We start from the raw sequence: 11,540 nt of genomic DNA, 5'->3' as shown, positions 1-11,540 counted from the left end.
ATAGATAGATAGATAGATAGATAGATAGACAGACTTGTTAAATCAAGGTGTGTCCACTAATTAGCATCACAGGTGTCTACAATCTTGGAATCAGTGAGTGGCCTGTATAGAGGGCTGCAGATACTCACTGTCCTGTTTGGTGACACGGTGTGTATCACATTCAACCTGGACCAGAGGAAGCGAAGGAAAGAGTTGTCTCAGGAGATTAGAAAGAAAATTACAGACAAACATATTAAAGGTAAAAGTTATAATATCATTTCCAAGCAGCTTGATGTTCCTGTGACTACAGTTGCACATATTATTCAGAAATTTAAGCTCCATGGGATTGTATCGAACCGACGTGGCTGCAGGAGGAAAATTGATGACAAATCAAACAGACAGATAATACGAATGGTAACAAAAGAGCCCAGAAAAATGTCTAAACAGATTAAAGGTGAACTTCAAGCTCAAGGAACATCAGTGTCAGATTGTACCATCCATCGTTGTATGAGCCAAAGTGGACTTCATGGGAGAGGACCAAGGAGGACCCTATTGTTGAAAAATAATCATAAAAATGCCAGACTGGAATTTGCCAAACTACATGTTGACAAGCCACAAAGCTTCTGGTAGAATGTCCTATGGATAGATGAGACAAATGGAACTTTTTGGCAAGACACATCAGCTCTATGTTCACAGATGGAAAAATGAAGCATATCAAGAAAAGAACACTGTCCCTACTGTGAAACATGGAGGAGGCTCTGTTATGTTCTAGGGCTGCTTTGCTGCATCTGGCACAGGGTGTCTAGAATTTGTGCAGGGTACAATTAAATCTCAAGATTATCAAGAGATTCTAGAGAGAAATGTGCTGCCCAGTGTAAGAAAGCTTGGTCTCAGTCACAGGTCATGGGTCTTGCAACAGAATAATGACTCAAAACACTCAGCTAAAAACACCCAAGAATGGATAATAGGAAAACATTGGACTATTCTGAAGTGGCCTTCTGTGAGCCCTGACCTAAATCCTATTGAGCATCTTTGGAAAGAGCTGAAACATGCCGTCTGGAAAAGGCAACCTTCAAACACGAGACAACTGGAGCAGTTTGCTCTGGAGGAGTGGGCCAAAATACCTGTCGAGAGGTGCAGAAGTCTCATTGACAATTACAAGAATCTGATTGCAGTGATTGCCTCAACAGGTTGTGCAACAAAATATTAAGTTGAGGGGACCATCATTTCTGTCCAGGTCTATTTCATGAGTTTTATTTCTTTTAATTCTGTGGAAGCATGGTTGAAAAGCAATGTCTGACCTTCATTTGTTCATTTTCATAGATTTTATATTTGTTATTACTTTTGTCAGATTCAAGTTATTTCTGTGACTATTGTGAGTTTTTCTGTCATTAATTGAGGGGTACCAACAATTTTGACCGCGTGTGTACACAGATGATCAAATTTAGATAGATAGATATGTGATGGATAGATAGCTAGATAATAGATGGAAGGACTGTCCATCCATCCATGCATCCATCCATATATTGATAGATACTATAGATAGCTAGATATGTGATAGATAGATAGATAGATAGATAGATAGATAGATGTGTGATGGATACAGAGATAGATGTGATGGATAGATAGATAGATAATGTGATGAATAGATAGATAGATAATTTGATGAATAGATAGATAATGTGATGAATAGATAGAAGATAGATATGTGATGGATGGATAGATAGATAGATAGATAGATAATGTGATGAATAGATAGATAGAAGATAGATATGTGATGAATAGATAGATAGGTAGATATGTGCTGAATAGATAGAAGATAGATAGAGAGATATGTGATGGATACAGAGATAGATAGATAGATAGATAGATAGATATGTGATGAATAGATAGAAGATAGATATGTAATGAATAGATATGTGATAGATAGATAGATAATTTGATGAATAGATAGATAGATAATTTGATGAATAGATAGATAATGTGATGAATAGATAGAAGATAGATATGTGATGGATGGATAGATAGATAGATAGATAGATAATGTGATGAATAGATAGATAGAAGATAGATATGTGATGAATAGATAGATAGGTAGATATGTGCTGAATAGATAGATAGAAGATAGATAGAGATATGTGATGGATACAGAGATAGATAGATAGATAGATATGTGATGAATAGATAGAAGATAGATATGTAATGAATAGATATGTGATAGATAGATAATTTGATGAATAGATAGATAGATAATTTGATGAATAGATAATGTGATGAATAGATAGAAGATAGATATGTGATGGATGGATAGATAGATAGATAGATAGATAATGTGATGAATAGATAGATAGAAGATAGATATGTGATGAATAGATAGATAGGTAGATATGTGCTGAATAGATAGATAGAAGATAGATAGAGAGATATGTGATGAATAGATAGAAGATAGATATGTAATGAATAGATATGTGATAGATAGATAGATAATTTGATGAATAGATAGAAGATACTGTAGACAGATATGTGATGAATAGATAGATAATTTGATGAATACAGAGATAGATATGTGATATATAGATAGATATGTAATGAATAGATAGATAGAGATATGTGATTGATAGATAGATGGATGGATAGATATGTGATGAATAGATAGATAATTTGATGAATAGATAGATAATGTGATGAATAGATAGATATGTGATGAATACAGAGATAGATATGTGATATATAGATAGATATGTAATGAATAGATAGATAGAGATATGTGATGGATAGATGGATGGATAGATATGTGATGAATAGATAGATGGATGGATATGGGATACATGGACCGACAGATAAATAATGGGTCATAGATAGTAGCTGACTGCAGGATGGCGCACCCACCGGTATCTCCTGGCTAGGTAGCCCCCTCACAGACGATGCCGGCGCTGTATACAGGTGTACTCTGATTTCCTGGCTGTGCTGGTGGGGGGCAGCCCCCTTCCTGTGTGAGGAAGTCTGGGGCAGTCTGGCTTAGGGAGGACGTGGATTGGAAGTGATGGGCAGCCGCGGAGCGGGCAGGTGTCAGACACCTTGTATTGTTATCTATAGGGATCAAAGGACGTGTGTCCGCAGCCGCTTCCCAGCTGTGGGGAGTGAGGTGGAGCCGGGACCCCCGGGGTCTTCTATAGCGGGGAGGGGATTACCGGCTATAAAGCAGCGCCGCAGGTACAGCGCGGCCATCACCACAGCGAGCGCCATGGAGAAAGTGCTGCGGGCCGCCTTCTTCCCAAAGCCCCAGCCGGCGCCAGCCAGGAGCTGCCCGGAGCCCGCCGCAGGTAGGTGTGAGGGGCTCCGGCCCGCGGGCACCATACCTCCCCACTCCGCGGGCACCATGCCTCCCCACTCCGCGGCACCATGCCTCCCCACTCTGCGGGCACCATGCCTCCCCACTCTGCGGGCACCATGCCTCCCCACTCTGCGGGCACCATGCCTCCCCACTCCGCGGGCACCATGCCTCCCCACTCCGCGGGCACCATGCCTCCCCACTCTGCGGGCACCATGCCTCCCCACTCCGCGGCACCATGCCTCCCCACTCCGCGGGCACCATGCCTCCCCACTCCGCGGGCACCATGCCTCCCCACTCCGCGGGCACCATGCCTCCCCACTCCGCGGGCACCATGCCTCCCCACTCTGCGGGCACCATGCCTCCCCACTCCGCGGGCACCATGCCTCCCCACTCCGCGGGCACCATGCCTCCCCACTCCGCGGGCACCATGCCTCCCCACTCAGAAACTTTTCCCCGCGCTCTCTTCTCCTTTCTATCTCCTGTGTCGATCATTCCATTACTCGGGTCCGTGCAGCATTCGCACGATACCCATACGGTCCAGATAACATTAGTCCCCATGTATGGTCTGCATGGTAAGGTACACACACACTGGATATACTCCGTGTTTTTGCCCCTCATATACATTTCAGCCGTCCACTTGTTATTATTATTTTTTTTTTTAAAGAAAAGTCCGTGCACTGATATAGTAACATTGACTTTTTTTTCAATGCAACATCATTCCCATTGTTAGAAATTGTGAGTATGAATTCCTGACATGGGACGTTCCTGAGTATTGTAGAAAGGTGGTGAGAGGGTAGATACGAATATTCAGGGCGCCGTCAGACGTCTGCTTTTCCTGCTCGTGTGCTAGTCAGGCCATTGTCGCCTATTTGTGCCGTTCACGTGACCGTATTATCATGGACCAAGTGCCATAACAAATATATGGAAATGTCTGTTTTTGATCTGTGGCCGATCGTACTCACCAACGCAAGAAATGGAGCCATAAAAATAGATATCATCCGAGTGCCGTCTTCCGTTTTTTGATATTTAATATTTGGAATATTAGCTTTTTTTTCATGTACAAGAAGAACGGATGTCACACTGATAATAATAATAGAAGCAAACCAAAAATAATGAAAACTGGATCTAGCACAGTGAGGAAAAAGGGATGGTTTTTTTTCTTATACGCAAAAAAATGGAGGCCTAATTCAGAAATACACTGACAATATGCTCCAAGTTGTACTGTTGTAATGTTTCATGTGAGCTTTTGGTTTTATCTTATTAAAGAGGCTGTCCACTACTTTAACATTGATGGCCTATCCTTTGGATAGTTCATCAATGTCTGATCGGTGGGGGAGAGACATCCTGCACCCCCCACCTATTGATTTAAATAATGTGGGGGGGGAATGTGCAGCACTGAGCACTTGTTGCAGTCACCAGCACCTAGAACTGATCAGTAAGGTTGCTGCCGAGTGTCGCGCCATCACCGATAAGGCATTGATGACTTATCTGTTTGATCGGCCATCAATGTTAAAGTAGTGGACAACCTCGTTAAAGCTGTGTCACTGTGCAATGGAATTTATGCAACTTTCTAATATACTTTGTGTTTTACTTCTTCCCTATCTCTGCTGTCTGGCAACATCCATATTTACATCTACAGGCTGAAAAACATCAGACCTAAAACTTCACACAGCTAAGATATTGCTGTATATGCAGCCATTCTAGATAACAAATTGCCAAGAAAAAAAACAACCTGAAATTCATTTGGATACATTTACCTATTGATATATTATTGCCAACTTTCCTAGAAAAGTTTAAACAAGTAGAAAACAAAAGCAAAATGATTGTTTTACTTTTCAGAAACAGAAGTTCAACCAAAGGAACCATGCACCCCTGTGAACGGGGCCCCCAGCCAGAGGAAGCGAAAGAGGACCTTGTACAGTAAATGGCAGCAGATGAAACTAGAGAGCGTTTTTGAAGTGATCCCTTATCCAGACATCAGTACAAGGGAGCATCTAGCCAATGTTATCAGGCTGCCTGAATCAAAAGTTCAGGTACGTGTGCTTAGTCAGTGATACTGTATGTGAAGTGATTGTAAATATATCCATGGGGATTTGTATTAGGTTTTATTATCGCACAGAACGATACATTTCAGAAAAATATAAATGTGGAATCCTGTCCTACAATGTTGTAATGTACAAAAGTTATGTTTACACAATGGTGGTGGTATCATACAAAATCAGGATCTAGAACGGGTTTATAGACATGCAAATCAGCTCTCCTCCAGAAAGAAAAACTCATAGTAACCAACCCAGACTAATATAAGACAGGTATCTTCCTCCTAGAGGGGAGCTAATTTGCATATTTGTTTCCCATGGAACATTGCACGTCTCAATACATCTTCAGTGAGAACTAGAGTTGAGCGACTTTGGTTGGATCGGGTTTCATGAAACAAAATTTGTTTCAGATGAAACTGGTCCGACAAGGGCAAAAAAAGTCGGAGTTTTGTCCGAAACATTCATCCACTCAATGCCGACTTTTATTCCCCATTGACTTGCACTGGGGTCGGGTTTCGGATGAAACTCCGACTTTTTTTTGCCCTAGTCGGACGAGTTTCATCTGAAACAAATTTTGTTTCATGAAACCCGATCCGACCACAGTCGCTCAACTCTAATAACCAGCAAAGATAAAGCAGAAAGCTGTGAGCTGATATTATCAGGCTGGGAAGGTCCATTGTTATTGGGCCCTTCCCAGCCTAAAAATTACCAGCCTGCAGCCGCCCCAGTAGTGGAGCATCGAATGAGATGCGCCAAATGTGGCGCTTTGCCTTGTTGCAATGGCAATCGGAGTAATGATAGTTGGGGTTGATGATAGCTGTGATTTCTCAAAAATCATGGATGCCATCAACCACTGGGGTTAGTAATGGAGAAGTGTCTATCAAACACCACCATTACTAACCCGGTGATCAAAAATAAAAACACACACAAAGAAAAAAACCCACTTTATTTAAATAAAGACTCCCCCACACTATCCCTCATTCACCAATTCATTAAACAAAAAAATCCCAGGCAGGTCTGCAGTAATCCGCTGAATCCAATGTAGTCCAGAAAAGGATACCTGAAAAACATAAAAAGAAAGAACAAAAAGATACTGTCCATTGTTCATCAATTTATCACCCCAAATGTTCCCACAAAGCTATGTTGCAGTCCACATTCCCCGAATTTGCCTCTGGCGACTGAATTGCAGTAAAGTGACCGTTATTCACAGGTGTCTGGTATGACAGCACTCATCATTGTCACTGGCTCCCACTGCAGTCAGCGAGACCCAACAGCTCTGATGAGCGCTGTCAACACTACCCAGCGCCTATGAATAGCCGGAACTTTACTTCTATTAACAGTCGCCAGAGGCAAATTCTGAGAATGTGGACTGCAACAGAGCTTTGTGGGAACATTTTGGGTAATAAATTGATGAACGAGGGACTGGATCATGTTGTTCTGACTTTTTATGTCTTTCAGGTATTTTTTTCTGGACTACATCAGATTCGGGGGAATACGGCAGACCTGCCTGGGTTTTTTTTTTTCCCCCCAATAAATTGGTGAACGAGGAATAGTGTGGGGGAATTTTTATTCAAACAAAAGTGTTTTTTTTTTTTCTGTATGTGATTTTATTTTTTTTTTTCTGTGTGATTTTATTTTTGTTTACTGGGTTAGCAATGGAGTGTCTGATAGATATCTCTCCATTACTATGTCCAGGGCTTTATGGCAACTGTGATTTATGACACATTTTTGGCATCAACCCCAACTCCCATTATTCTGCCTCTGCATCAGGGCAATCGGGAAGAGAAAGGCAAAGCGTCAGAATTGGCGCATCTAATGTGATGTGCCATATTGGGGCTGTTGTGGGCTGGTATTTTTAGGCTAGAGAGGGCCCAATAAGCAGGGACCTTCCCAGCCTGATAATATGAGCCCACAGATGTCTGCTTTATCTTTGCTGGTTATTAAAAAAACATTTTTCTAATTATTTAACACCCTATAGTTCCACATGATAGGATGTCTAGGTATACTATTTATCATCTATTATACATCTAATATCTTTCTATCATCTACCTATATCTTTACTTAAGATTGCTTTATTAGTTTGCAAACTAGCGTTAAATGACAGAGCATTACTGTATGTAAAAGATGATATTGAAAGCGCATTGCATACGGATTTCATACGCATGTTGTACGGATGTCATGCGAATGCAAGGTGAGAAAAATCGCATTGTACTCGCATGGCACTTGTCTTACTTTTCTGGATCAACATCACAGCTATTTTTTTTTAAAGCAGATGTGAGCAAGGTCTAAAGGTAATTTTTTTTTTTTTGCCCACAGGTCTGGTTTCAGAATCGGAGAGCCAGAAAAAATAAGAGTGGCAAGTTTAGCAAGTTTCTTTATAGAAGAGGATCTTCATTTCGAGCTCGTCATTTCTGCTGGAGTTCAACATTGCCCTCTCGGAGTTGTAGTCAAAGAGACACTCTAATTCCCATGCCCCAACCTTCAAACCAGTCTGTATCACATGGGCATCCTTGTCACCAAATGTCCTCCATGCAACAAGGTGGATACGCATCATTTGTCCCACCATCAGATGTCCATCAGATATCTCCTCCAGTTCCTGAGCAGTTTTCAGATGACTCTTATGTACACACCTACGGGGAGCAGGATCTGCAATGGCAGAATGTCACCTCCAGTTCTGATTATGGCTGTGATGCCATGTTGTGTGATACTCAAGGTGAGCCATTCACCATTCCGTCACAAGAATCATATTGGGAGATGTTCCCTCAGACAATGCATGATAATGGGCAGCAGACATCCTTAGGGTATATATCTGATGCCATATACAATGCAGCCATACTTACTAACGTAGGAGATGTCTAGAGTGGTCATTATAATCCCAAGAAACCCCTAGATGATTACTGTACCATTTCTGTAAAAGCTTTTTGTTCTTACTGGACAATCCATATGAGATACATTGATAAGATTACATGGTAATGATGAACCCTTATGGGGTTCAGAACCCTGATGGGAGCTTCAGATAACCTCTCAATCATGTTATCTGGTGAAGGCTATCCTGCTGTTTGTTTATGATTACATTTGTGGATAAAATTGTAAAAAAAAAAAAAAGAAAAAAATATATGATAAAAATATATATTTTACTGTAATTTCAATAAATTTGGTAGAATTTAGAATGTAGAATTAGATTGAAAAAATAAACTAATAGATTAGCGTGTGAAAGTTCTTTACCTGTATCATGAAGTCATACAAATGTCACATCAGGCTTGGCTTTATACAAAGAGATGGGCAGAGGAAAAGCAGTTTGCTTAGTAGCGCTCAAAGAGGTGCATTTTTCAAGAGGCAGCACCACTCTTAGGGCTCATACTCACATACAAGAAACTCGGACGAGTCTCGGCCTATGGATAAGGGCTCATTCCCACATGCGAGAAACTCGGACGAGTCTCGCACGTCAATACCCGGCACTGCCGCAGGCACTTGGATCGGAGCGTTCAGCTGCATAGAAATACGTGCAGCTGAACGCTCCGATCCGAGTGCCTGCTGCAGCGCCGGGTATTGACGTACAAGACTCGTCCGAGTTTCTCGCATGTGGGTATGAGCCCTTATCCATAGGCTGTGACTGGTATAGAAACTGGGTCCTGTTCAATAAATGGGGCTGAGCTGCAGTACCAGAGACAGCCTGTGGTTAGTAAGGGGCACTGTGGCTTGCAGAGCATCTACCATAACTGAAGTTCACACAGCATTCTGTTCACTAGGGGGCTGCTATTACTGTTAATGGTGGTTCCCAGGGCTATTAGGGGGCATGGGCTATTGAGGGTCTTGTGCTTATTAGCACTCATGAATTTGCAGATGATTGTGAATTTTTCTGCATTTTTGGAAGGTTCACACCCCCTATATCATACAGTCATTACCAACCACTTTGTGGTTGGTATCTCTGTAATAAAGCTCTCTGCCCAATCATAGAGAAAATCATGTGGTAGTCAGCTCCCTGCTTTGTATTCCATCCATGTGAAGTAATTGGCTTAAACACTCAAAAAATGAAGTATCCAGCATCGCAGCAGTTTCGGCATTACTATGTTGTTCTTTTTTATTCATCCATATATAACATAAAACCAAAGGTGAACAGGACAGAAGGCCACAACCCTGATGCATAAAACAAACAACTGAAACATAAAACAAGAATAGCACACCTATAATATTGGATTAGTCACAGGGGCACAAATACGCTGTGGCCAATATGTAAAAACGTATGCACACTCTGTGCGTCAGCACACTGCAATTAATGAATACATGTATATACCGAATTGTGCACCTGCACATTAATTTAAGATAAGTGTGCTGGCCCTTTTTTAATGTTTTTTTTTTGCAACGTGCATTGGATGGTGTGCTGCCCTCTCAGACGTGCACCATTATCCACCCATCTTTCCAAGACAGGTTTTGATTAGAGCAAAGGCAGATATTATCTATTTCCAAGTTCATATTGAGGCCTTTTTGGGCACATAGAGAGGTAAAGTTTCAAATGTAGGGACTATCCATACACCGTCACCTAGTCTCTGGCGGGTGGGATTACACATAGTGTATGTATACATATTAGTTATATATGCTTTTTCTGTTTACTGCCCAAATAATTATGAAGCCCCAACATACAGCAGAGTGCCTCTATGTGACCACTGTAGTGGCTGCGATCATTCACTCTGATAATTGTGTATTCGCTTTTTTTCAAATGCACCATTGAAGCAATTTTCTTGGTTTGCATGGTTACATTACAGAGGTGGCTCTCCTTAGGGTTTGTACTACCTGGGACACTTCATTTGAAGAGGAGGTACTCATCCATGTTCAGTTTCTCTATTCCTTTTTTATGAGTTCCCAAAATTGTCTAGAAGGCACGTTTGGCAGTTTTCAGAACTCCCATACAAGTGACCGCTGACAATTCCCAGTTGTTGCGCAACAGGACTCCATTTTTTTTAGATACATGATGGGACCCGTATATATCAGACATGTTCCACATAGGAAAGCAATTACCATTTAAATGTCAGTTAAAACAATAACTATTATTTTTTTTCTGCCATTCCTTCATAAAGCATTATAGGAAAGGGTCTCCTAATAAGTGGGCCTCTAAATGCAAGAGATAAGAAGTAACAGGTTGATTGCTCTAGATTAAAAATTATCTTCGCCTAAAATGAAAAGTGATCTACTAATTCAATTGCTTAAATTGCCCTCCTCTATTAATATGTTTATTCTACTGTTTTCCATTTATCTGCCACTTGGAAATCAGGGTGCCTTGAGGTCGTTCAATGGTGGTCTGACAGTTTATGCCACATTACATCATCCCTCAATCCCATATTCAAGAGTGTTTGCACTACAGCGGCGACTCAAGAAGGTGAAATGGGACTTTTGAAGTGAGAAGTCCAGTTCTGGTTGGTTTGATCCTCTTTGTGAGTAGGTGGTGAAATCCCATGTAGGAGCCCACTTTACAAGAAAAGGTGCATTGGTAGGTAGGGGAGTGAAAATATGGGCCAAGGATCGGAGAGGTGGTCTAGTGGAGTGACCACTCCAGGCGTTCTCCAGCGTTACAGGTGTATATACTTCTGGAAAGCACACAATAGAATTCAAGAAGGTGACTTTTGGCAGAAATACGCTGAGCAGGTCTACAGCTACTTTACTAAATAATAACCAGCATTTCCAGCATATTCATCCTGACAAATGTTTTACCGTAATATCTCCCAAAGGACAAGTACACAATAATATTTAGGTCTAAAATCCCCTAATCTTAGCATGGTAAATCAATTTTTTTTGCCTTATCTTCTATCGTGAGACTATTTATTAGACCTTTGTATTGTGTATTACATTGGTTATAGACAATCTTCCTGTCCGCCATCAGCTTAGCTCTTATTTTAATTTTCAATAGTATTATATTTCAGTTGATTCTTGAGGAATGTCATGTTATGAGCCGCAATCCCGCAATACCAGTGAATATCACAATAATCTGTAATACCAACTAATCTTCATGAACATTACTTTAATCCAGCCCCTAATTTCCAGATGATTGTGAGAGAGATGGAGCTGTGGATTTACTTACATTACCTAATCCCACCATAACTTTACAGAGCCAGGTTAGAGCTGTACATAGCGCAAAAATAAAATATTAAGTGTCTTTTAGAAGGGGCTTAGCAGATATCAAAACATTAATCGACCAT

At 41.1% G+C, this 11,540-nt stretch overlaps 1 protein-coding gene across 1 annotated transcript; it reads left to right on the top strand.

Annotated features, from left to right (window-relative positions):
- Positions 1-2,856: 2,856 nt before the first annotated feature.
- On the top strand, positions 2,857-8,554 carry SEBOX (SEBOX homeobox). Its single transcript, XM_073564950.1, has 3 exons — positions 2,857-3,302; positions 5,153-5,346; positions 7,666-8,554. Exons 1-3 carry the CDS (start codon positions 3,023-3,025, stop codon positions 8,206-8,208), a joined length of 1,017 nt encoding a protein of 338 aa, XP_073421051.1. The 5' UTR covers positions 2,857-3,022; the 3' UTR covers positions 8,209-8,554.
- Positions 8,555-11,540: the final 2,986 nt, after the last annotated feature.

This window comes from Dendrobates tinctorius, unplaced genomic scaffold, assembly GCF_039654945.1.
Source record: "Dendrobates tinctorius isolate UK_male_01 unplaced genomic scaffold, ASM3965494v1 ptg000016l, whole genome shotgun sequence".
NCBI lineage: Eukaryota > Metazoa > Chordata > Amphibia > Anura > Dendrobatidae > Dendrobates > Dendrobates tinctorius.
This window is presented reverse-complemented; position numbering and strand designations above follow the sequence as displayed.

Excerpts from the sequence above, each read along its gene's own strand:
- SEBOX (XM_073564950.1), top strand. The coding sequence starts at position 3,023 with ATGGGCAGCCGCGGAGCGGGCAGGTGTCAGACACCTTGTATTGTTATC. Across the intron at positions 3,303-5,152 it reads CTGCCCGGAGCCCGCCGCAG|AAACAGAAGTTCAACCAAAG; the intron begins GTAGGTGTGAGG and ends TTTACTTTTCAG. Across the intron at positions 5,347-7,665 it reads TGCCTGAATCAAAAGTTCAG|GTCTGGTTTCAGAATCGGAG; the intron begins GTACGTGTGCTT and ends TTTTGCCCACAG.